Source organism: Poecilia formosa, unplaced genomic scaffold (assembly GCF_000485575.1).
Source record: "Poecilia formosa unplaced genomic scaffold, Poecilia_formosa-5.1.2 Scaffold31, whole genome shotgun sequence".
In the NCBI taxonomy this organism is placed as follows: Eukaryota; Metazoa; Chordata; class Actinopteri; order Cyprinodontiformes; family Poeciliidae; genus Poecilia; species Poecilia formosa.
This window is the reverse complement of record NW_006799970.1, coordinates 1,566,303-1,594,082: the sequence shown is the minus strand read 5'-3', so window position 1 is coordinate 1,594,082 and position 27,780 is coordinate 1,566,303. Positions and strand designations below refer to the sequence as shown.

Genomic DNA, 27,780 nt, shown 5'->3' with positions numbered 1-27,780 from the left:
GTGAATTGTGGTCCAGATTAGTGGTAGAAACTTCACCTTTGTTTCTTTCACGTCGACATTAATCGAAATGAAAGGACAGTTTTGTGGAACCATTTTTTAAATTCAATTCCAGGAATCAGTCTCTGTGTTCACGCAGTCTTATCGGCTAATTCATTTGAAAAGAAAAAGAAGATGCGAGTCTGTTACACTTGGCTTAAACCTTTTGAGAATAAGAAAAACCTGTCTTGAAACATTAAAACTGTAAGAGGAAATCTAACAATAAAACAAAGTGAAAGAGGAGCTTCAGATGAGTCAGCAAGAGACTGGGGTTTCTGGGCTCCATGTGCCGTCTAGCCTCAAGTTGGGAAATCTTTTAGAAAAATACTAGGAGGAACAGAGTGGCTTCGGAAATAAAGCTGAACTGGTCTCAGTGCAACAGTGAATCAGGATGGGTTTGAAGCATTTTGTGACTGATGTAAACTAGAAAAAAAAAAAAAAAGACTTGCATCAGCTCACTATAGCTAGTTGGAAAAAAAAAGAAAAAAAAAGTACAGCCATTAGGGAGCTCTGGATTGCTCTGGATTAAAGTGTAAAAAAGCAGCTTTTACATCGACCAGCAAGTGCTCTGGTGTTGATGTGGCCTTAAGCTGGCCAGGCCTGAAGAGTGACATCAACTTCCAATGCACAATCAGGCCATTGATGTAAGGTACCAGCGCCACGCCGCCCTGGGCTCTTTGGACTCGGTTCCAAACGCACCCACACAAAAATATGGCATGTACGGCTTAAGAATCCGTCACCAGGATTCAAGTTGTGATACTAAACAAACACGGACCGATTAAGGAGTTTTATTAAAAACAAGTCCTGAGAGCTGCAGCTAACCTGCGTCTGTGCAACAGTCAGTAGAAACACAATGTTACACTCATGGTAAGGAAACAAAAGCAGAAACGTTTCTTGACATGACACATGATATTTGTCTTCTTGATGTGTTTGTGCTCAGACTGGTTCTCACCTGCCAGGCTTGTGGATGAATTTCTGCAGCCGAGCTTTGACCTCATCGTATGTGAGGAAGGCCATGTACCCTGGGTGAGTAACAGCCAAGCTGTTCCAGTTTCGCAGCAGGGATGACCAAGGCTACCCACGCACACACACAGAACGGTCATAGGAGAAAGGCAGAGTGAGTCATAGTGTGTCAGTGAATGGACACAGTAATAAAGAGCAGAAATGGACTAAGGAGAAATGCTGCATATTGCAACATGCATGGGTTTTGTTCAAACAGCTGTTCGGTGGACATCAGTGGGATTTATAAGCGGATCCGGCCAGAGTCGTTATGTTTAATGGCAGATGAACGTGCAGAGTTTAATGGCACGCGATGAAGTAAAAGAGTGATTTTCCATACTGTCCGTAAATCAAACCATACGCAGTTCAGGCCGGAAAGTTTACATACCCTGATTATTAACGCTGATTTAGTCTTTATGTGTTTTAAAGGTTCGTTTTGAAGTTCCTTATGATACGTCATACCACGAGGAGTTTAAAAGAAAAAGGTTGAGCTTTAATTTGTACTGTGTACTTTCTACACATGATCAAAGTTATACAAACACTGACAAACAAACTCGCAGTTGGCTTTTGAGGTGGTCTTCTGGACTCAATGGTTTCAATCCAAGCAAAGATTCAAAAACTACAAGGGTTGGATTTCTGACGCAGACCCAGTTTTTAGTGGTTCTAGTGGTTAAAATATGCAGCCAGAATCGAGCCGTGTGTTCACAAGAAGATTGTAAATCTTGCTAAAGTTTCAAATACCAGTTAAGCCATTTGAATGTTTGAGCCTTTAATGTATACGACACATTTTAACCGAGTGGGCCGTTGGTAAACTTTGGGATTCTGTCATTCTGCAAAGAGGGAAAAGAGTATTTATGACCCCACCTTTTCAAGGAGTTCACCACTTAGCCAGAATACGCAATGACCAGGGAAACTGCAGAAAGCCAAGTGACATCTTGAGCTTCAAATGCATCACTTAGCATATCCAAATATTAAAGCTGCTAACTGTATGTCTCCAAAAGCTGTTGGGATTGGCTTTTAGAAGAAAATCTGCTCTTCTTTTTATGTGTTCGTTTTTATAACAAGTCTGACAAGTGCTGCTGTTCATTTGAGGATGTATTTAGTTAATTTTAAAAACCTGTAGTAACCAGGCCTCATATGTAAAATTATGCACAAAACCAGAGAAAAACCACTGAGTCGGTGAGTCGGCGAAGGTATTCTAGGCATGAATGAAAGCACATTAATGAGCCCAACTGGGAAACTGAAAAAGCTTCAGGTGTTCTCAGCAATGAGACTAAATGTTTTCTGTGGCTCGGACAAATCGGCTTGTATTAAAACTTGCGGCTTGTTTTTTATAGTTCTCCCACACAGGAAGTGACAAGTTCAAACTGTCTTGTTCAGTCGGAGTGCCACATTTCTTCTTGCAGGCCTCATTCTAACCTAATTATACTCCATCTTGCTCAAACAACTTTCACAAAAAAAAGTTAACTGAACAAACTGTACCTTTAATTTTTGGTTTTCTTTATTACTGCACACACTTTTACATGATTTTACATAAATATACAACTACTACTAATCTTTTACGCAGCGTCAGTAGCTTAAGAACAGCCTTCAAAATGGTCTCAGTGTTACTTCCTCTGAGTATGAGGACATTAGGAGGAGATCTTTTTTTGTTTGGGGGAGGAAACGTCTGTAATCTGTTTAGGCTTCATTAAGCCGGTCAGAGCTTTGCACAGAAGTTCCAAGGGATAATGTCACCCAGGGATAAATGACACGACAGCATAGCAGAGGTTTATGATACAAGAAGACTTGTGCAACTTAGAAAGGTAAGTATGTTAACTAGGGCCTTTTTTGACATTATTTCTAACAGTTTTAACATAAATTTATTTTAATACTGATGTAAAACCGTATATGTGCTGTTCAACATCAACCCATGCATGTGTAATATAAATTTGTGACAAAATGGAGTACAGTTGTTGCTTGTAACAAAGTGTGAAAATATGTTGAATTTACCAGCTTGTATTTAGGACTGTCAATACTACAATGTTTACCTTTTTTTTAATGATGTTTACATCTAAAACTAAAAATCAACAAAATTGTGTAGGCAAATAAAAATCAAAAGGTACAATAATACTTCACAAAATGTAGGAGGATTGTTTTAACTTCCATTTTATGACTGGGCAACAGTAATGGTGAATAAATGGCTAAAAATAAAATAAAATACTTGAAAGGTGCACAGCGTGTTTGTGTGGAGTTTCTACCTGGAATAGCCGAGTGAAGATGTCGAACTCAAACACTGAGATATAATCGTTGCAGGTAAGATCTATGGTGGACTTGAGAGCCATGGCCTCCAGACCAGAGCTGATGTTATGAAACTCATGGAGAGACTGACGGAACACCTTCCAAGGCACAATGGTTCTGGGAACAGACCGACAATCAGACGTTTACAATCTCTCAAGAGCTTTGGATAACGTTGTGCATAAAGCTTGCTTTTAGAAAAACAAGCTACAATTGTTCTGTTCTTGTTTTAAATCTGGATTAGCAGTCTGCTGTAATGTGAAAATAAATGTTTGACTCTGCAGAAGGCTGCAGAATGGCTGTTCCTGCCAGGAGGAAGTTATTCCCCTCCACTGTCGCCACTTCCTTCACAGGAGGAGAGATTGCTGTATTGTGTCAGTGACTTGATGCACAGTCACTAGACCGCTATGTAGTCAAGTTTAGCATTTCTATATTCTGCATTAATTGAACTGTACAGTATGACTCTAATTGAATAGAGTTTATTCTTAACTGGATTTGTTTTGTAACCACTGTATAAATCGAATCTATTTGTTTTGTGATGTTGTAAACTAATGTTATAAAAGTTTACTGGAATGAACTGAATTAATCTCGTTGTCCAATTCACTTAATTCTCACTGGAAATATAATAGGGGAAACTAAACTGAAATGCTATGGAAATGTTATGGTATAACAGAGTTATGTAAACACCAACCGAATTGCTGAAATGTCCACGGCTATATTGAACAGTAACTGAACTTAATGTTATGTAATGCATGAGTGCAAATGTTGTGACGGCTCCATGCTGAGCTTTTTAAAACAGTCTAGAATCAGCGTCTTTGTCGACAATCTGATTAAAGATAGGTAATTTGGAGCAGCGCTGGGGAGGATATCATTTGGACGCCATATAATTTTCATTTTCAGACTGTAATAATAAACTTGCTGATGATGTTTCCAAACCCCCCAAAAACTGACTGTGTGCTGACTCATGCTGTCAACACTTTTCTTAACTTCTCCTTAAATGTAGCTGGTGAACTCAAATAGCCTAGTTGATATTTATTTTTAGAACAATATTTTGGTTTGGGGTCTAGACTGGATACTGTAAGGCTGTGCTGAACTAGCAAGTTTTTAATGGCAACTTTATCACGGCAATAAATAGCAGTATTGACACACTGTAGGTGGGCTATCCCTACACGAATACTCCACCGTAAAAAGACGAAAGCGACGGCGCTTACTTGTCTCCGAAGGCGCGGGTCCAGAACTCTGCAGCATCAGCTTTGGTTATGCGGAAGCTGACACCTTGAAACAGGCCATTGGGGAAGATGGCTTTCAGCTCAGCCAGCATGTGACTGAAGATCAACGACAGCTTGGTGAGGTTTCGTCTGAAAAGTGGGGGAAAAAAACGAAACTTTAATATTTTTAAAATCACTGGAGTTTTCTTAAAAGATCACCATTTTTCAGTCAACATCCAAAACTTGTTGAATCAAAACCAGAAACACACGATGAATTTATTTAAACACTGAAGCATTTAAATCTACCAACATTTAAAACAGCTTTGTACTCTGTTTATCTTTGTCCAACATTAAAATTTGATTGGTTTCAGAAAATATTTGGATGAAAAGCAAGCAAATACTTTTGTGGCACATTATGATTTAACTGATCATTTGTGAATATTACCAGAAAAACAAGAAACTGAGAAACCACCACAGTTTGTAATTATATTTTACCCAAAATGAACTGCTAAAAAAATACAATGGAAAAACTGCCAAATCATACAAGTAAATTGCTATAAATAAAGTTTGCTTTTGTTGGTCGAAAAAACAAAATATCCTACTGCTGGAGAACGTAAAAGTAAACCAATATGCTTATAGTTGATACAGTTTATTTAGGCTTCAATGGTGGCTTTATAAATAAAGATGGCAAGAACTGTCTGTCCTCCAACAACCAAACAACTTAAATTTTTTCACAGATGGCTTGAATAGGGCTGGAGCAGCTGACACAAACTGAACTGTTGGCAGTCAGTGACCATAAACGGACCACATCAAAGACGTTGACACATTCAGTTGTGATTAGATATAACAGGGTTTAATAGGCATTAAACAAATGGATGGAACATTTGTGCCATCCATTTTAATAACATGTTTCTTTTTACTTTGTGAGGCAAACTCAACATCTTTTCTTCAGAACGTCACAAGAACTGATTGTGGGTTGTTTTGTAGTCTGGTGGGGGATTTTCAGAGTTCCCAGTAGGAAATGGAACAAGAGCATCCCATTAAATTGGAACGCCACACTCAACCCTCAGTTGTGTGTCCAATATGGCTGCAGCAGATTTATGGAAGTTGTGAAAGCTGCCAGTATAAACTAGTTATTAGCGCTTCTGGGGGTTTGCGTCTCTTAAAATTTGTGGTGTCAAGTTTCTAGGAGAGAAGAGTTTTATAAGATTGTGGCAGATTAACTTTTTTCATTTTGTTGCAACCTACAAACGGTGCAATATAAGAGAAAGGTTTTTTGGGTAGGACTCTATGAGCATGGAACTTTTTTATTTGGGAGTATTTTCTTATTCTTTGCCAAAATCCAGATTTGTCAGATTATGAGGAAATATTTTATGCACACCACACCCCTCTTTAAATCTTACCACAATCTGTTTAGTTTTGGGCTGTGTCTGGGTCATTACACAACTTTTACATTTTTCTGACAAAAGCCATTCTATTAATCTGGAATTATGCTGTGAAATGTGACGTTCCCCTTCATCTTACAAACTGAAGTCGGAAAACTGGCACTTGGAATTGCTCATAATCCCCTCCGCCAAGTTAAAGATGGATATAAAAAAAATATGTCCAAAACATGAATCACCATCACACTTCACCGTGTTTCTGCACATTCCTATTGGAGTGGTAGATAAAGGGTCCAAACTTTGACTCAGACCAGAACACATTTTCCCACAAGTGCTTTTGGTTGGCTTTAAATATATTTATGAAGGGCTTGAATGATTTTCTGCTTGTTTTTCTGTCTCACATCCCTATAACAGAGACATATAAAAAACAGGAGTGCACCGATTGCAGTTTTCTGGCCGGTTGCCGATTATCGATCTTTTAAAAAGCCTAACATACCGATTCCGATTTTGACTGATACCAATTTTTTTGCATGAAATGTCGCTAAATACAGCAAGAAATAGGGCTGTGTAATTTTATTGATCCTGTGGTATTTATCCATTTTTTTTTTCTCAAAGTATAAATTTTTCATCATTGAGTATTGATACATTAAATCCTACTTTGAGTTTTATGTCAAATCCACATGAAGTTAATGACAGCTATCACACGTGACATTTTTTTACCTAGCTACACATATACATTAAAAACGACATGCAATGAAACAACCAGTTACAATTAATTAAATAATTAGGTGAAATAGATAAATTACATTATCTAATATAAGTGAATAAGACAAAAAAGGTTCGTTTTCTGCATAACCAAATACACAAAGCCACACAAGTAACATTTCAACAAAGCAAATGCATAACAAATGTATAACAAAAACAACATTCATTACACCAGTATTACGCCATCAGTTATATTAATTCAATCCAACTCTAAGGAACAGTCACAAAATGTCACCAAAATTACTCTGTCTCTCTAAAATCTTGTATTGCACAACAAGTATTTGCCAGAAGTTTCTGTGGCCCATTTAATGTGGTTGTGGACTTCCCTTACCACCATTTGTTCCTTCCGTTTATTTATTTATTTTTTTAAATCAAATTTGAAACATCTTCTTCTTTGTTATGCATTTGTTGCACCAAAGTTTCTTGACCTGATGTCTGCCTTTGAACTGTGCACTATAGTTTTTCTTGTATCTATCCCCTCACTGATACCTTTTGCCAATTCAGTCCTTGTGATGCAATGAAAGTTTTTGCAGGACTTCTACTTAGCATAAGTTTTAATATAGTGGTGTGTTCTGAATGCAGTTACACAGTTATGCAATCATATTACCCAAGTTTTGTTTTTTTATTAGTATTATTGTTATTTCTCAGCCTGGGTTAGGGTAAAGATTATAACCTGTAAAGCTAATCTTTACAGGTTATAGGTCAAATTAAATATGAAAAGTTCTGAAAAGGAAGTGAACTATTTACATAGCACCCATTACAGGTCAAAACCAAGCAATTTAACAGGGTATATAGACTTTTTGTACCCACTGAATGTGGCATCTACACACACCACAAACACTCATACAAGTGACTAGATGACAGAAAATCCAGCGAGATTAAGGGTTACAATATTCAAGCAACAAATAAAAACATAAAATTGAAGGCTTAGTTTCTATTTGGAGTTCCTCCTCGTTAAAAGTGTCCCACAGTAGGGCTCCCTTTGACATACGAATTAGCTCACAGGATGAATTAGAAATTGAGGCTGCAGCGTCTTTCAGTTCTGACTCAGTTTCAACAGGGCTGGTCAACAAGCACAGAGAAGAGGAAGTGACTGATGGGCTGGAGCGGAAAATAAAGATGACACAACAAGGAAGCTGAGAAGAGAGCAAACTAGAAGCAAGAGGGAACTGTCAAAAACGAAAAGGAGAATAAGAAGCAAGAGTCCATGCTGACAATGACTTTAGTATAGCACTCTGTGCTGAAAAAGTGAAGATTAAAAGAGCAGCACGGAGACTGAGCCGGCAGGCTGAATTGACATGCACGAGACAGTCGGTGCTGAAAACGCTGCAACGTTGCAGCTGCCCCGCACCACAGCACACACCCAGCAAGGGAAGGGGAGGGGAGTAAAGAATGAACGAGGAAGGACAGAAAACAAAAATGCATTAAAACGATTATTGCAAGATTAAACCCTGGGGGGGAAAAAAAAGTACTGTGCTTGTCAGAGAAGCGTATAAAACTAATGAAAAGCCTCTCATTAGTAAATGATTTTCAAAACAGTTAACACTTGTGGAGTTCACTGTCCAACACTTTGAAGTGCTCCTTCCACTTAGACTCTACAGAACTGGCTTTAAGCTGGATGCAGCCACAGTAGCTGCCTTTGAAGAGAGCACTGCACTCGTCGGTAAAGCCCAGAGACAAATTAGCCGATCAGCTACTCAGAAATACTAGGATGAACTTGTGATGCTTCCGGCAAGAGCTTCTTTACCTCAGAGTTTAGTCATAAAAGGCGAGTGCGTCTTCGGCAGTGTAACCTCAGCAGGACAGGAGGTCACCCTCCATTTCTTCTGCTCCCTGGATGGGTCAGTCCTGCTCAGCCTTAAAGCCGTCATCTCATCCATTCCACTTCTGCGTGCTTTTATCTAGTCTACAACAACCTCCCGCTGTGATCTGCTTTCTCTTTAAACCAAAAACCTTGTCCCTCCTTTCAGTTTGTTCGTTCATCTCACCTCTGTAACAGATGTTATATCTATTATGTTTAAGTGTGTTTGTCCACTCACAGCCTCCTTGATTTTGAAACATTCATGCAGGCTACCAACAATTAGGAACCCTCCATTTGATATCATTTCTTATTCATCAGATTCTCCCATGGTCGATGCACACAGTCTGGACTGGAATCTAAGTATAGTTTATTAGCTTCCCACATACGTACTTGTACTCCTTCAACTCTGTTTTTTGCATTACTTCAGCATATTTTATGTAACAAATACAAAGTAGTACTAAGTGGATGGTAACAGTTGTTTCAAAATTACAAATAACACTGCCATGCATTCGTCTTCAGGTCACTGTGTAAAAACTGAACTGTTCACAGCAATTAAGTCCTTTTGGATGCGTCTCAATCTAGACAGAGGTTTCGCTTTGCCCATTGTTCTTTTCATAACAGCCTAATGCCAAGACCGTTGGATGGAGAACAATTTAATTTATGTTGAAGCCTTGCCACAGAACCTCAATCGGATCTGGGTATGGACTCTCCCTGGGACCTTTGTAAGACATCAGTATGATTTAATCTACATCGTCTCATCATTATCGTGGCTGAGTAATTCTCATTTGATGCCAAACTCTCAATCTCAAGTTAAATAATTTCACTGAACTCCAGTCCAGAATTGCACAGCATTTTGGGGGATGTAGGCAGAGGAAAGACTTGAGTTGTAGATATGCATTACTGGACAGAACGACACCTCTTAGCCGCTATAGCTAGTGCCGTGCACCTGGAGGTGCTAGTACTGTGCATTGAGTCATGTCAATAAAGTTCCAATGTGTGATAAGCAGGAATCTGCCACAAAAATGGTCCATTATAGAATAAATGACCTACTTCTCACTTTCTCCATATATTTTTTTTCAAATTAAAATTTTTTTCTGGCCTGGGAAACGTGATACCCTTGGACTTTGTTCCGTCTTGGTTGGTTTGCAGTTGTAACATCTTCTATTCCGAACCGTACTCTGCAAGACGACTGAACCCTGAGATGTTGTGTTTTTGCCCATTTTATCCATAACTTCCTCCCCAACTTGGCTGCTGTGTTTGTTGGTCTTCATGATGCCGTTTGCTCGCTAAAGTTCTCTCTGAGGCTTTCATAGAACCGCCAAATTATTCTTAAAAAGAGAACTCACAAATAAGGCGAGGTCTGAAGGCAGTTTGTTGACAAGGACTTTATTTTGGGGTATCAGAACAAACGGAATTAAATACCACCACTTGCCACTATTTTTAGATTTTGTTTCTTTTGGTAAAACATTTAGAACAGCATGTATGACCGCCCTTCCTAAATCGTTATGTACTACCCTAAAAAAATCCCATGAGGTTTGTGGTTGTAAAGTGACAAAATGCAAAAAGGTTCAAAGGATATGAATGCTTTTGCAAGGCAAAGTAACTCTCTGAAAGATAAGAGCGGCTTAGCGGACCATCAAATAAACATTAACCCTTAAATGCCGTTTTGAACAGACAATTGTTAAAGCCACCTCGATGATCCCACTGGAATGTACACACTATTCCTTCCTTTTTCTTTTTTTAAAATTCATATTAGTTTTCAGTGTTACTACACAACACAGCCAACACTTAGATGTTCCCTGAGTGATACACACGGCAGGAACTGTTATTAAAAATTCAGTGAAGTTACCATACAAACAGAAGCACAGGAAGCTTCAAAAGGAAGTAGAGCCACAGAACTGTTCAGTCAAAAAAACAGGACAAAAAAAGGCTTACTGCTCATTTACAAGTTTTGTGTGTGTGTGTGTGTGTGTGTGTGTACGATTAGATGACAAAAACTGAGCCATTTCAGCTTGCAATCCCAAAAAAGGCCACATAATTTGACAGACATGGATTTCCATCCCATGTGACGAAAGCAAACAGCAGCCTAGTATCAAGTATGCAGTCTGTTCCAGCTGTCTCCAACGACAGATCTCCACAGTCCATAAGATCACTTTGAATATTTTAACAGAATGTTAACAAGAAATGAAGAACTGGCTTGAAAAGGAATGGAGTGACGGGTTTTAAGCCTGCACACCTGTTAAGAGTTATTACATAATCACCTAATCTGACTTCGTCTGAAGCTGAAATCTAAATTTCCAGAGACGACTGCCTGCTGTTGGGCACATGCCAACAAAAGACAATTTACATTTAGGACTCCTTTTCACTCCAAGCACTTTAATAGCTTTAGCCAAATAAAAGAAAATACCATAGAGAGTTGCTGATTTTGCAGTAAACAATATCAAATCGATTTCAATGCAAAGAATCCATTAATCAAAGCAAACTGCAAAACTTGTATGAGTATGAGATAACATCTAATGATAATAAAAGTTAGGTTTTACATAGGACAGACTTACATCTGTTAAGGCCCGTCTCAGCCCTCTCTGTCCTTGCACTTCTCCATCCCACAATAGCAGTTCTGTGCTGTGTGTACACTGGGCCGCAGCCAGCACTTCAGCAGCCAACCACTACAACGGTGACTGCTATTTAAGCTCCTGTGCCAGCAGTGACGATGCAAACTGAGTGGGCAACCACCACACAGAGGAGTTTGGTGACCTACTCTAGCCCGCCATGTGTGTTTAGAGTACGTTTCTCTCTCACTTGAACCTTTCACCACGTACGCAGAAGAAAAAAAAAAAAAAAAAAAAGCCAAACCTTTTTTGAACACCATGTTTTTGTCCTCCTTCCCCCTCATGCTATATGGTAACCTCTGACCTTGCAGCTGGCTTCTCCCTTCCTGTTTCCTGCTGGTTGTGATAAAGAAGCGCAGCTAGCCAGCCAGTGCTGTAGTGCGCCAACACAGCACAGCACAACGCAGCACAGGTCAGGCTTGCAGATTCAGAGCCTGCATGGACTGGTAGCAGGAATATTATTAAGCAGAAGCATTATTGGCTTTATCTGCTCAACGCTAGTTAACGCAGAAATCCAGACCAAACAAGGAGAAATGCATCTCGTCTTTTGAGGAAGCCTGTGTCAAATTTAGTTCACAGCACGTACACACAGAGTCGACGAGGTTTTAAAAAGATTGGGGGTTGTTTTTTAGATCTTCTTGGTCACTGCAAGATAAAGAGGAGAAACTTTAAGTGATCTTTACAGGACTCATTTTAGCTTTCACTTTGGTGAGTCAATCATGAGCACCAGAAGGAATCACAGTTTTTTCACACATACTATGATGGTGACGGTACAATAAAAACAGACTGAGATTTCTCAATGCCAACATTAAATCAATAATTCAGCAAAATCATGACTGCAGTTTTCCCCAAATAACCATGAAGCCCTCTGATAAACATCATGACTCCTGACGTTTGTGCCCAACAACCTAACTGGACACCAAGTGCTGAACTGTTGCACAAATTATGGGATTCAGTTACATGTAAGATGATCTGGTGGTTTAAATTTTTGCATGTGTGGTTGTAGCCAGGTGCATATCTTCACAGGAAACATAAAACACACAGCTCTCCAACACCACACTTTGGTGTCGCAACAAAAAATTCTGACAAAGAAGGGGGAAAAAAAATCTCAATCGTCTCCATTTTCATTTTATTTTACATCCCATGGTGCCAAACTTTTGTAATTTCTTTGGAAAGCAGTCTTGATGGAAGTGTCCTAAGCTGCAGGGAGCATTTAACAGAAGACTTACTGAAAAAAAAAAAAAAAAAAAACTATTTCAAACAAACTTTTTAGATTTTACTACAATAGTTTGCTACAAAGTAACTTATTCTTGTTTAAGTTCAATCTAAAGAAAAAAAAACTAACAAGGTTAAGGTCTAAAATAAAGGTGACTCCTGAAGTAATGGATTAATTGAGTTAGAAATTTATTTGTTTTTCTTCTTTTTTTCTTAAGCCTGGTACTTTTCTCATTCACATGCTCACATTCTTTATTTTTCACCACATACTAAAGACTATGTGGTGATGGTCAGGTGGTACAACTAGAAAAATAAGCAACAAAAACCTCTGAAAGACTTTCCAAAGTATATATAATAAGACCTTATTGGAGACAGGCAGCGTGTAAGAAAAAAAAAGAAACAAAAGCATTTTAACACTTTTGTGGAGTTTTCTGTATGTAAAGCTTTGCAGTACTACATTAAACTTGATAAATGTAGTTGTGGCACAATCACAACCTTTAATGCATCTTATGTGGCACTACTTTGTGGAAGTAAAGGTGCACCGACACTGATTTTTTAACATTATTCTCAAAAATGGGGCCTCCTGAAGAAAAGCATTCCCACAGCATGATGCTGTCACCACCATGTGTCACTGTGGCAATTGCATTTATAGTACCACTAATCATTGGGTTTTTCCTCACGCAGCATTTTGCATGTCACTGGCAGAGCTGCCGTGTCTGCCAACCACATACAATCCCAATTAATCACGCAGCGTAGAGCAATGCTGCAATTCTCATTTGCCGCCTTCTCAGAACCATAAATTACAGGATTAACGTGAGAACTTCTCACAAAATATAAATTTTACATCCAACAGTTATTTTTAGCTTTATCCTCCAACTTCCTAGACCGTGTCTGAGCTCACTTATCTCTGCGTGCATAAACGGCGAGCGCTCGTCGTCCAAAGCGGAGATGATAGTGAGCTGCCTCATCCTAATCACCATAATCTAATAGTGTGAGGATGACATGTGTTGGCTGCTCAAGATGCTGCTGCGACATAAATAACCAAGATGCTCAGCTGTGTGTGTGCTTAAACATATCTGCACACGAAGCCTCAAACCTTGAGAATGAAAACTGAGCTGAAGGTGAAATATCGTCAGCTACTTAAGTGTGAACAGTTTCTTCCGTTCCACATATTGGCAGCAATCTGCCAGTTAGACCGACCACTAAAAGATTTCATCCTCAGCTCACAGCTCTTTGACTAAAAGGACAAAACAAAGCGCATCTGTTGGCAATGCAAAACAAACAAACCAGAAAAAAAAGAAATGAGCCCACAGAAATATCCAAATCAAAAGAAAGCAGCAAATAGACCACGGAGGTGTGAAACCACTGGCCTTTGTATATGGGAAAACTTGACTGACTGAAGTTAAGCTGAGGCAAAATTTAAATGAAATTTGTTTGATTTGAACTGAACTAAGCAAACAAGATACGCCCTCTCCACTCCCCAACCCCCTCCAGGTTACCAATGATTAAAAGTTTTAATTATTGCCATTTTCCTCTGACTAAAACTTGAAGTTTACTGAGTAATTTGACAAATATTTTATGCGTTTCAGTTCCACTGGAAACAATAAACTAATTATGTTTAACTTCAAATGCACTTTGAAACCGTGAATCTGAGTGGCTAAAAAAAAAAGAAAAAAAAAAAGAAAGAAACCAAAAGCTAAATTTATGCCAACAGCTGCTGAAAAATGCACGGATGGATGCTATTTATGCAAATGTTGACGTTCAATCGATTTTATCAGTACTGCAATGCACTGATGCATTTCCCAATGAATCCATCCAATACTACAGACGCAAAGACAACGTCGCAGCGGAGGGGATACGATGGCTTCTCCTGATAGTCAAAGTGCGGGCCGGTGCGTTCTGAAGCAGACCTTTGTTACACGCGGGCGTCAAACACATTTACAGAAATAGGAAGTCATAATTTTGTACACAGATCCTTCCCTGAACCAAAACAGGAATACCAGAAACATAACATTTGAGAATTTGCAAAACATAAAGAGGAATACGCTTTTTTTTTTAGCAAAGAATAAAGCGATGTTAATATAGACCGGAAATCTTTCGGAGATTAAATTTTTGAGCTACGCACACTGAAGTTTAAAACCAAGATAAAAAAAAAAATTGAAGACAACTGCAAACGCAGCAGGAGCCGCATGTAAATGTATAGCCTCGTTAGATTAAAAACTACCAAGCACTAAGCCACAGGAAGATCGAGTCTCATGCAAATCATGCACAACACCCATATGTCACATGAACATATGAAAACATGACCTTTCCTAAAAACAGAACTTGAAATAAGCGTTCCAGAAATGCTGACGCATTAAAGTTTTTGTTTACTGCAAAGCATAAATTTGGTTTTGTTAGAAAAGTGCATTTGTTTATGAAATGGGAGAAAAACAAGAAAAGCAATGCAGACAAATCTAATGATTATTAATGTTTTGTGCCAAACTTCTTAGGAGATTTTCCATGGAGCTGCTACTGAAGCTCAGAAAACAACCAACAGTAGCCAAGATAAGAATGAAGAATTGTGTCCAAATTATTGCTGAATGCTCGACAATTATTCCAGCTGCAGGAAAAGCTGAATGACTAAAAGCTTGAGGAAGCTGGTCCTGTTGTTGACCATTGTAATAATATCGCATAGGTATGCGTGGAATGCACTTTTCTATTGTGTCAAGATCTAATGGAAATGGTGTCAGAAAGAGAAGGCAGTGCTATTAGAAGAAAGCCTAAAAGAAAAAATGGTGTTAGCTGTGGGAGCGGGATTTCAGAGGTTGAAGTCGAATTCGTCCCAAAGTCAGATTCTTCAAGTGTTTCCAAAAATCCCAAGTAAAATCGAATTCAAATAAAATATTCATGGGAACTTGGGATTTTAAAATTGGGAAGCAGAGGCGTCACTGAACAGGAATCGGTACCTGCAGAGAAAAGCCTGTTCAATGCATCTCTACTTAGCAGGTGTGGAGTATAAAGTAAAACCTCTTTTTCTGTGGCTCTTATTTTGTTTTAATGCTGAACAAACAAAGTTACAGTTCTGAAATCTGCAATAAATACTACTCTGATTTTAATAAACGCACTAAATGAATTTTATTGAATTTGTTGTCGATTGAAAAACGGCACTTTGATTAAAATAAAAGCACTTTTTGAGCTTCACTTTGGTAGATCTGCTGTTAGGAATTCATTAAAAATTAAAGGGGTGGGGAAGAAACATCCATTAGCAAATGTATAATTTTCCTTCACCTCTATCACTTTCTACAGTCTGTCCCTCTGTTCAGCTGCATCACCACTTCCTGCAACCAGCTGGATCCATCAGCGTTCGTCAGGATGCGATGGTGGCGCAGCTCAGGAGAACGAGCAAACAGGCTGGAGAAGTCCTACTTCCTCAGCCTTTGATCATCTTAACCCCCAACCTTTTCTTACCATCAAACATTTAAACACCTTCTATGCTGATTAGGTTGAGATAAAGTTCCTTCTACTTTGCTCTCATAAGATGAATAAAAGAAACATTGTTTTAACTTGAAGGCTTATCTAATCTCTGCGAGTTTTCCTCTGACAGAGGACCGAAATGTCTGGGCTGTGCTGCGTAAGGCTACTGGAGGAAGTAAGTGAAGTAACAAAGGAGGAAGTGCTGACTGCGTTATGTCGACTCCCACTGAATATGGTATGCTAGTGTTAATAATTAAGTCTTACTCACAGCAGACACTCTTTTGTGCTCACTTTCATGCACTATGAACAACAGCGAGCCCTTTTCCTCGAGCAGTCACTTCAGAAAGTGAAACTCTGTGAAAATTTCAAATATTTATTCATTTTCATTTTGCATATGACTGCATGCAAATAATAAAAATTTCACAATTTGTGTTGCAGAAAATTGGAATATAGTAAAAAGGTGAAATATTGGAAACTTTTATTGTCACACTTTAGTTACCCAATTAAGTTATAAAGACCTAGAGAGATTTCCTGAAGCTAAAAATGGTCTCTCACTCTAGGTCAGTCGGCTACACAAACATGCAGAAGACTGTCATCGACGCCTCCACACGGAGGGGAAACCAAAGAAAAGTATTTGCTAAAGACACTGGTTGGTCACAGAATGCATATAAAACAGAGGACTGAAGAAGGGTGGCAGGAAGAGGTGCACCAGGCAGGAATAGCTGCAGCTTTGAGAGGTTTGTCAAGCAGAATCCATTCAAGAACTTGGTGGAACTTCATAAAAAACGAACTGAGGCAGGAGTGGCTACGCACAGACAACTCCTACACACGTCGTATTCCTTTTGCTAAGCCACTCGTGAGCCAGACTGGACTGTTGCTCACTCAAGGTCACGAAGTCTGGAGGCACAGTGGTGAGGCACAGTTACTGGAAGTCCAGTGTGAAGTTTTCAGTCAGCGATGACCATGTCCAGACGCTGTAGTCCTCAATCTGGTGGTCCCGAGTTCGATTCCTGGTCTCTGGCCATTTGCTGCATGTGTTCCCCTTCCCTTCTCTGTCCTCCCCATTTCCTGTCCATTTATTATACAACAAAGACCACTACAGCCTAAAAAATCCCTTAAAAAACAAACAAAAAAAGAAAAATCAATGAGTCGGGGGTGGCAGGTCCTCTGTTGATGTTGGTCCAACATTTATGTTTATGGAAATGCTGACTTTGTTTTCCAGATGGACTTTGCACCTACCCACACTCCCAAAGGTACCATAAGCTAGTTCAGTGAACAAAGTGTTACTGTGCTTGACAGACCAGAAAACTCACCTGGCCTGAACTATACAAGATACTATTTCCCCTTTACTTGTGGTGGCTCAGACCTTCTTGGGAAACAAGCTTGCACAATAACACACTCACTCGTATCTTGAAATGCTACAACTAAGGAACAGGCAAAATTTTTCACTCAGCATTAAATTTAGACATGGAAAAAACAAAGCACACCCTCCGTCAAGTTTTGGGTAGATGATAACAAGGATCTTTTTTCGTTTTTGGTTTTCCCTGATGACGGTGCTGTTCACTATGTCCAGACAGCTTTGCTTTTACTCCATCTGTCAAAGGTCGAAGTTCCAGAAGTCTTATTCAGATGAAACTTTGCTTATCCAAGTCAACCTCTGCTTTTATCTGAGCACTGAATCCAAATGAGTTAAATATTTCTCTGACATCAAGAACTTCAACACTTAACCTACTATTTACTAAAGCTACAGTAGTGGCTCTTGAAGCTTTTTGCAATTGGTTGGAGAAGTGTACAGTCTGACGTCGCAGTGAATTGGCCAAGATGTCAACTCCAGGAAGAGATTGTGACTGCAGTCGTCTAGCCTTTCGTTTATATATATATATTAACAACCTGATGAACACCAGATTATTCCTATGTTTAAATATGTAAAAAGAATCAAGACTGTGTATCCAAAGCTCTGTGAGGACTTAGTTAATTCTGTTAATAATCATCAAAAAAGTCTTTCAAACTTCCTCTTAAGCTGACTGGGGAAAAAAAAGAAATAAATACCAGTGGTAACTCTGCAGAAATAATCGTTCCAGTTGGACTTCTGAGTCTAAGCCATGTGTAAGCCCTGCTGCAGCCTAAACACACACACTAGTATCTCCCCGGCATCCAACATAACTTAAGTGGGCTGATGCCCATTGGTTAGCGTCACAGCCACTGCCTTCTTAATTCAAACAATAGTCACCTTTGTGTGCAATGCCTGGTGAGTGTGTATACGAGCGCATTTCCTCTGCTTTGCAGCAGTAATTTATTTCTGCTCAGTCTCTCATTGCAGTGGAGTGAGAATGGAAATTAATTTCACACTGACAAGTACTTAAAATGGTAGCAAACAACTTTATCTGTGTTCAAAACAGAAGGGCTTAAAATTGAAACTTCCTCTTCTCTTTGGTTGCCTTTGTGGGGTTTTGTCTGCAAGATTATGGTCATGGCAGCTGAGAAAATAACCAGTTCACTGAGGAACTGTGAAACAAGATGAGGATGTATCTCTTAGCAAATGACGGATAAAACTGTTACCTACATTTATAAATACACGAAACAGAATATTCAGTCATAGAACAAAATGCCACATCTATTCAGACAAATTATGCTACGTTTAACAATATTAACGCAATTTCAGACCGTTCATTCCCCCTCGTTGCCTGTCTAGACAAAAAGTAAAAGAGGATTTCGCTACGTCTAACTGGTCGAAACAACTTCAGCTTTTTCACCTACAGATTAAAAGTATTTGTGCAAATCTGACAACCGGTTCAACCAAAGATAAAGTCATCGCTCTCCAAAAGTTCAGAAATTAATTAAAAAAGCACCACATTAAGACATGATTAGTTTATCAACAATTATGCTACATGAATTGGCAGTCCAAAGATTCCTATAATATTGCCAACTTTTTTCTTGTAAATTGATTTTATCATAGAATAATTTTTAATTCATAATAAATGATTATCCTCTCCAGTACAAATATGATCAGAAACAGAAAGCAATTTATCTTAGCCACTCTATAAAATGAAGATGACAAAAGAATCGAAGTGAACGTCAGATATTTAAAATAAATAAATAAAAATACTCGTCTAAATATGCAGATATCTACATCCAGAGCAACTAAGCCTCTGAGAAATATGGCTCTACAAAGCCTAGAGGTTATTTTACTGCAATGACAATGAGTCCCAAAAGCTCACAAACCTGAACATGTCCCGCGATCACAAAGTCTGCAAAGCATCCAGGATTATTAGGGAAACAATTAGTTGCCATATTTATTGCAACAATGCCAGTTAAATGACACCAGATACCCCAAAAACTTTCTGTGAATTTTAGCTTCACTGTCAATAAAGTCTCATCAAGTGTGAGAGTCCATTTCTGAACATCCACAGATTGTCAATATATTGTTTGAAGTATGGCTATAATTGAGCTTCTATTAAAATCTTTCAGCAAATATTGCAAGAATTGTAACTTCCAACCATTTCTACGTCAATGTGATATTGTAGACCTAGTGCACCGACAGTAACATTTTTCTTTAATTATTTATACACCTCTTCACCGGGATGGAGGTTCCTGTATATTTGCATACGAAGAAAATCTTCTCTGAGGTCTACATTTATTGTTCTGACTGGCACCAAAAAACTTTTTTTTGCTTAATAATAATCATAATTGCGTCACCTTGTTCTGTTTTTTGGAACCGATACACCCAAAAATCCTCATCAATAAAGTTCCAACAAGTTTTCTAAGCTTTTACAGCATTTATTCTGTGACACTGCATCTCAAAGTATGAAGTTGATCAAAACTACATTTTAAAATTTATGGAAATTACACTAAAAATGTGCAGCACACACATAAAATTCATCAGCGTTGAATTTCATTGTTCTTACTTTGAACTACTTCTGCTGTCTGTGGTTCAGTCTACATATTTCAACATTCAGCCTTTTTTTTAAAGAATAACTTCTTTTTAGTGCGAGAAGCGAGCTTTTGTTTCAAGCTGCTAAGAATATCAAAGAGCTAACAACTGTAGCAGCTAAAGAACGTGGCGAATAGATGGCAACGATAGAGAGGCTCAAAAACAAAGTGACAGCAGGCAGCTGTAGAATGAGCACCCTTCTAACCACACACCCTAGCATTCTCAAACCACAACATCTCTTCTCTTGTTTTGATACGTCTTGAACTACAACTACCTTAAGGGGGTGGGGGTTTGGCTGCCATTGTTCTCAAAATGATTCTGAATGAAGCACAAACTCCATCGCACATCCAATTTACTCATTTCAGATGGGTTAATTAACAGAACGTACTGGCACGGCAGCATAAAGTAAAGACACAAACAGGAAGGCAGACTTCTGGAGCGTTTCACAGACCTGGGCTGCGAATTCTCCTCGTACATGCGCTCCTTGCCTTCCTTGAACAAGCTGATGGTCTGCTTGGTCTTCTTGGTCAGGTTCTCCATGAAGACCCGGAAGTACTCGTTGTCTCCCAGAGTCTCCATCTTGCCCTCGTAGCGAGACAGGATGGTGCGCAGGTGCTGGTACGTGTCTGGCAGCAGGTCGAGGATGTAAGGGGGGCTGTTCTTCAGAGCCAGTTTGGGGTTTTGGCACAGCCGCACCACCTGCAGAAACGGGAGGATGTGAGGGGGAGAACAGAGACACGGTTAGGAGATAAGAAACCAGCTTTACGTGAAAGAAAAAGCACAAAAAAGAAAGGTTAGCGAAAAAGGATGCGAGGAGAAAAATGTGGAAGGACAGATTAGACGACTGTCTCCATGTATTTTTAGGCTGTACATCAAAATTGCAGTTTATAAATGATTAAAAACCCATTTTTAATGGTATGGCTCTTTGAAGGATTAAACCACTCAAGATGTTTCCAGGGAGGCCAAAAGGAGCCAGGCAGAACACAACATGGCAACAAAGACTGAGAGGAAGGTCCCTAAAAGCCCAGGCCTTTTAGAAACCAGCAACCTATGCATTATGTAATACACTGAACATTCAAGCCCTCACTGTATGGCATCATTAATTATTTTACAAGCGCTGCACTTCCTTCATAAAAATGTACCAGCCCAAAACAAAGGCTGAGTGCATCCATGAACAGCGTCCTGCCAAAGCGTTCAACAGCCCCGTTGACAGACGGCCGCAAGGAGACTGGCGTCCAGCCACACCTTCCAGCGGGACGACGATCCTGCTGGAACACGGTTTACGTCAAACCGTATTAGAGAAGCCCAATCAAACCCAAACCCAACTGAGAGTCTGAGACAAAACTTGAAAACTGATGTTAAGAGACGCGCTCTGATCATTGAGCTTGAGTTGACTGCAAACAAGAATAGATTAAAAAAAAAAGACAGTCTCTATGTAGCTGGCAGAGATTAGTTACAATCACGTACCATTTTCTTTCATTTCACAATTATAAACTACTTTACACATACAATTTCAATGAAATGCATTGACATTTGTGATTCGTAATGTAAAAAAGTTTAGTTACATAAATACAAACTATTGTAGGCCGTCTTTTCTCCCCAAACGCATCCACAATCCTGTTGTTTTTCCACCACTTTGTTCTAATCAAGAATGCTTGAAGTTTTTATACGCTGATCGTGCCTCTGCAGTCATTGTGCGAGACCTTCTCCCCTCCCATGTGTGTCCTCCTGAATGTTTGGAGAGGCTATTCATGTGTTTACACTTCCACATTTCAATCTGAGGATCCTCTGCCACTTCTGCCTTCAAAAAATAATAAATAAATTACACAAAACACCCATTCTCCTTGCTTCATATTTGAACGTGATTATCATGCAAATCTGAAGAGCTCAACTGCAGGATGATGTGCTGGAAATATTTGCTTCACGGCTACTACTACCTCCCTCCCCAGCAAAAACTAAAAACGAACAAAAATAAACTCCTGGTAGATTGCTTTCATAAATTGTTTATTTGAAGTTCAAAATATCTGTAGTCACAACCAGATGGACTCAAGTTCACTGAAACACGCCTGATCTTCAGTAATGTTCAACCTTTCATCGCCGATCTCACTATAACTGAGTCACTTCGTTAACCATAACAAAAAAAAAATAAAAAAAACTAGAACGATACTGGCGTAAAGCCTGGAACACTCTGTCATGAAGCCCGGTAACAACACGACTGCAGCCAACGCGCACACAACCCCGTTTGTTTAGCTTGCATGCAAAGAAATAAGTTTTCATTCATAGATCTGAGCCCGAATCAGAGCAGCCATCAGTAGCAACCAAACTATCATGTCACCAACAAGGCATGGCTCTTTTTTTTTTTTTTTGGCAAATCAGGCCAGATGATTGTGTGCGGATCATGTAGGAGGGCAGGAAAGAAATACGGCAGGTACACGTCTTGAAAATGGCTGTTATGAATCGCCTTGCCTTTTATGAGAGTCAACAGTTTTCCAGTAGGGAGGAGGGGAAAAAAAAAATTAAAATCAAACCTCAGACAATGTTGAGTGATTTATAAGTTTGGTAAAGATTTGATTTTGGCTCAATTATTTGTACTTAAAGTATTAAGTAGTTAGTTTCAAAACCGCTAACATTTTTCTGTCAAGCCACACCCCCAGTTTAACGTCTCAATAGCAAGATGTGAGAGAAAGTGTCAGTAGAGCAATTTTCTTCAGCTGTATGACACATTAATAACCCACCAGAGCAATTAAAAAAAAAAAAACAAGCAACGCAGTATAATTTATAACACACTGCCCATTAAGTTACTTTAGAGAAAAGTCTTTTAAAAAATGCTATTTATCGTTTTTATAATTATCGTGCCGTATCTATATTGTTCTACTTTTTTCTAAACCACTCATGACTTCACAGTTCATGCCACAAATAAAACTGACGGAGATAAAGTTTGCACTTGAGCTCGAAGAACCTTGAATCAATTTATAGCTGACCGACTGAACCGACAGCCCTCTGACGAGCAACCGGAACAGCTTCAGTCGTGCCATGAGGAAACCAGATGATTAACCGTCTCCAGAAGTAAACAGGAAAATATTACATAATCAAATAATCATTAGTTCCAGCAGAGTTTCCTAACTTAGCATGTCCTTCATTTGAAGGCATTTTTAATCTTGAAACCGAGAAAAGCAAGACAGATGCTTATTATGTGCTTATGGGAGAAAGTCTGACGTAGGAAGTCGTGTTGCAGTCGTGAACTTTAACTTGAGAACGAGAAATGTATCCACCACACAACTGCAGAGTATTAATCAGAAGACACCGTCAGCTAGGCGTTGCAACAAAGAAAACCGACAACATTTAACAGGAATAATAAATACATGATTTGCATTATGGGATAGGTTTCTCTCCCTCTAGATTTAGAACCTTTAGACATTTTAACTTTAAACTTTTAGTACAAATATGTTTCAGCCTGATCCAGGATTCAACACGATCAACAATATTCTTTTTTTTCATCTTTTCTTTATGTCAGACACTTGTTACATCTAACCAGAGATAAGGTTTACACCGCTATCATCATCAACACCTGCCAGACTTGCACTGAGCACTCAGTCAAACACGCGATATTGCATGCCTGCACGTTTGATGCTGCAACATCTGGGGGCCCTTATATGTCAGCTTTTATTAAAGCTCCTGTCTTTAAGTGAAAGCTTGACTGCCTCTCAGCAAAATGCACTCCACTTCTACACCACTTCCCTCTGTTTAACCCCTTCAAAGACAGCTTCACACCTGGCGCTGACATGGTAGGTTCACAATAAGTGAAGGTAGCCTGTAGGAAGTAGCAGGCTTCTTTGAGAAACGAGAGCTAAAACAGAAAAGATAAAATTGTTTCCCCTAACTTTGTGTTTTTCTTGTCTAATATAGTCATGTGGCTGTTGTTTTTTTCTGTTAAGCAAGTGCATTCATTATTTGCTTAAGTTAATATTGCAGGCATAAAATATAAGACCGACAACAACCTTATAATACTTGTTGTGGCAAATAAAGAAAGCAAGTAAATTTGGTGCTTAACTTTTTAGGCATACGCTGCTGATTTGTTGAAAAATTAAAATGAACCTGCATTCCAGACTGATTCTCTGTAAAACATATTTACTAAGTATGACTGGACACTGTGTCCTATGAGCAAACTAATAAATCTTCTTGTACAGCTGGTAGAGCGACCTTTACAATGTTCAATTTAGAATAATGATTACCTGGCCTAAAATACATCACCGTGTATGTAAATGTTTAAAACTCAATTTAAATTTTATTTTGCAAGGTTACAAAAATTATATTTTAACTATGGCACAAAGCAGAACAAATGGTGAATACCACATTTGCACAAAGCATAAAAAATACACAAAATATTTTTTTTACAGAAGTGCATTGGATTATTTTTAGTTAGACTGATGGACAAAAAAAATTGTTAATTTTTGGCTAATAGGGAAATAAAGATTTATTTTTTAAAAATTACACAATCCAAGGAAAATATTAAATTAAATAAGGAAATTAATTTATTTTTTGCCAATCTAATTAAGTGTGCAAATATAATTTTTACATCTTTCTATTTCAAAGTTATCAAAATTATTTTTCTTCAGTAAAAGAATCAGATGAATTTAAAAATATGGAGGTTTATGCACAGAAATTTGATTTAAAAAGATCTGAATAGATCAAGAACAGCTAATGTGCACCACCGTCCAGAGCCAGCTAACATCACCAAGGTTTAAAAACCTGTCATCGTTTCAAAACGTGTAAAACTTTCCGTCCGTTCCTAAAATTCAGAGTGCTTTTATTGAAACGTTAGCGTCACAAAATCACCAACCGCAACGTTGTGAGAACTAAAGCAATGCCATTCATGGATGTATTACCTTCCTTTAATACATTACCAACTTCTGCATAGTAGATAATATTTGACAAGCAAATTGTAGCATTTTAGCTAACAATACTATAAAAGCTGCAGTTAGCAGACAAGTGTTGGCTACTGTTTGCCAACATGGTGTGAATAGTCTGTTAGCTAATAAGTCACTAATATAATCACACTTACCTTTACAATAATATATGACATTCATTATCAACAGCAGCTCGCCAACACTGCCATGTTTCCTGGTGTTTATATTTTCCACTTTAAAGTATTGCTCTGTCTTGGATTATCTAATACAAATCTAAGTTTCAAATTTAATATTTCTTTGCATCAAAATAACAGATACTTGCAACGAAATGCATATTATGAATATATTAATGCTATTATCGTAGACCTTTAAATGGGATCACTTGTATTTAGACAACATTCTTCTATCCATCGTCGATGCTTATCCTGAGGCTATGCCACCCTGGGCACATCGCCAGTCCATCGGAGTCCTTATTAAAGTAGGTAGCTGTAGTTTTAAGACTACGATGTACAAATGGCATGCAATGTTAGCAAGTAACTGCAGGCTGTACTAATGACTAATTAATGCCAAAAAGGTGTTACATTTAACACAATAGGTATTTAAAAACTGCATTTGAACGTAGCAGGGGTTAATTGTTCGTTCCGCCCAAGTCTTTGTATGAAAAACAAAGACAAGATAAAAGATAAAATTATGGACACTGGGATATCCAATATATTATCTTAGCATCAACAAGTTAGCAAGAAGTTGGTTGCTTTTGGGTTTTAAATAAAAGCAATTAAATTATGTTACAAAACTCAGTTTAAAAACTGAGATACAATAAATTGCTGCTAGTGAAAAACGTGAAGTCACTGCTGTAACAGTTTTGATAAAATGTAACGCAGAGAAACTTTTAAAGGGAAGCTCCAACATATTTCCTAAGCTATTGATGCATGCTGATGCATGTTAATATACATAACCATACTTCAGCTGCTTTTTAAACAACCTGTGGGAGCATGAAGAGTTTAGTTCCTGTAGTAATTTCAAAATGTTGCATGTCGTTTTCATCTCGCTAGTGCTGCCCATAAACAGTTGGTAGAAGTTTGAAATATGTTTACTTGCACGGCGCTAACTAATAAAAGTCGCTGGAATAAAATTAAGCGGAAAACTCTGGTTGGGTAGTAGCCTCTTAACTTCACAGCTAGCAGCCGAGGTATCAAAAAGGAAGAACAAGAAACTCAAAAAAGCTGCTTGAATCTCACAGGAAACTGGGGGTCGAACTGCTTCTGACTATTTTCCGAGAAGCAAGTTGTGAGATGAGTCTTCCTCGTAAAAGAAAGAGCTCAAATGTTCTAGTTACAAAAGACACATTTCATGTTTCCTTACGATTTATTGCACTTTTTCGACGACTGACAGGCAGCTGGTTGAATGTGCAGGAGTTTTCAAAAGGGAAGTAACACAGACTTGTAAATGCTACACTATCCGGGTTTCTGAAGGATAGGTTTTAAACGGATCCCGTAACCATTTAAAAAAAAAAAAAAAAAGTTTAATAATATGAGGACTGTGGAACAGATGACGGCGCTACCAGTTAGCTCAGACTTTTGACTGATGTTAGGAGAAGGTCAGTTTTACCATGTCCGGAGGCCAGTATCAAACTCAGGTTGTTTTACTGGCCTCTCTGTTTTAATGTTTGTTAGCGAAACAATAAACACATACGAGTTTAGATGGTAAAATTAGCTGAAGTGAGATACCATAAACACTGTCCCCTCAGCTGACTAGCTAACCTAACATTAGCTGCAAAGATTAGCTGGCTAGTTAGCTACAGTTAGCCAAGAGTCCTTTTGGTCATCAAACGTGTAAACAAAGCTCGTTGATGTTTGTGTTTGCTAACCTTGTCCATCAGCTTCCAGCATTTCTCCACAGTTTTCTTGTCGACGGCCCCGGGCTGGTGATGGGAGTGGAGGTGGTGATGGTGTGGCTGGAAGGCATCCTTCATCATTCCGATAATCCCCCCACCTTTCTTCAGGTTCCCTGCCATGTTCCGACTCGGTTAGGGACAGAGGGGCAGGGCGGCCAAGGGTCACGAAGACCAAACCGCCGCCTGTAGTTAGCTCTACCGGGCGATGGTGAACCCGTTACCCCCCTGCGAGGACAGCGCCCGAGGGGCGAATCCGAGCCAGGGTGCGACGGTGGGGTTAAACGGAAGGGTGGGAGGGTACTATCCGCTGAAGGACCCCATCATTAGGAATAAAACCAGTTAACAGGAGAAATGTCCAGACTGCGGAGGAAATGTGTACAACGGCCCCCTTAAACCCTGCTGTTGCAGCTAGCAGCCCCGCTCTCCTATCCCTTTCTGCAGGGACCAACGCAGGCTAATTAGCAGAACCGCCTCTGCTCGCCATCGGCTGGAGGACAATAGCACCCTTTCTGTGACCAGACGCCTTGAGGACTTAAGTGTGTCCTCTCTTCTTGACAAGCCCCGCTGTCGTTCCCCTTTTTCTCAGAACAGCAGCTCTTTTCGCCCGTGCCGCGTCTTGACGGGAAGTTCAGCGGCGGTGTGACAGTGTCAGCGCTCCCCTGCGGGCGGTGAGGGTGACGACATACGCCTCACACCGAGCACAAAGAGGAAGTCGCACTTCGAGCTGTGATAGCTCCGTGGTCATAAACGGGAACAGGGGTGAATAAATAATTGTGCGAATTAAACATTGCCCAGTGTATTCAGCTTCCCCCAGTGACGTGTATGCGCAGCCCCCCTTTGATTCCCCCCTGTATGTACCTCTTCCGTGCAACACCCCCACCCACCTTTATTTCCACGCCTTCTCTGTGCGCGTTCGCGATCAATGGACGCTGCCGGGCGCGCGCCTCCGACTGCACAGTGCATTCATGAAATGCTGTAGATTTGTTGAATGCAGCTCTGAATCCCTCAAAGAACCAGGGCGTAAGCTGTTGGTGCAATGGAGAAAAAAGACCACAAACACATTTTCAGGAAAATAATTTTGTGGCGTTAAGTTTTGCTGTTGGTAATTTTGTCTAGTGTCAGGTGAATATGAGAGGATAGATGTTGCAAAAGCATTCCTACCCCTTTTAACATTTTTTTTCTCGTTTCAACCACTAGCTGCATTGTATGTGAATAGACCCACACACAAAAAACGCATCATTATAAAGTGGGTGGAATCAAAATTTTACATGATTTTTATGTTTATTTACCTATGCAAATC

The 27,780-nt window shown here is 39.2% G+C and overlaps 1 protein-coding gene across 1 annotated transcript in view; it reads right to left on the bottom strand.

Moving 5' to 3' along the window:
• Positions 1-27,337, bottom strand: part of cbl (Cbl proto-oncogene, E3 ubiquitin protein ligase) — a 42,217-nt gene extending 14,880 nt beyond the window's left edge. Inside the window, exons 1-5 of the mRNA XM_007549420.2 lie at positions 26,454-27,337; positions 20,131-20,378; positions 4,524-4,670; positions 3,276-3,432; positions 989-1,110 (exon numbers count right to left, since the gene is read on the bottom strand). Of these exons, the coding sequence (XP_007549482.1) occupies positions 989-1,110; positions 3,276-3,432; positions 4,524-4,670; positions 20,131-20,378; positions 26,454-26,600 (821 nt within the window). The 5' untranslated portion in view covers positions 26,601-27,337. The remainder of the gene's footprint in view (positions 1-988; positions 1,111-3,275; positions 3,433-4,523; positions 4,671-20,130; positions 20,379-26,453) is intronic.
• Positions 27,338-27,780: the final 443 nt, after the last annotated feature.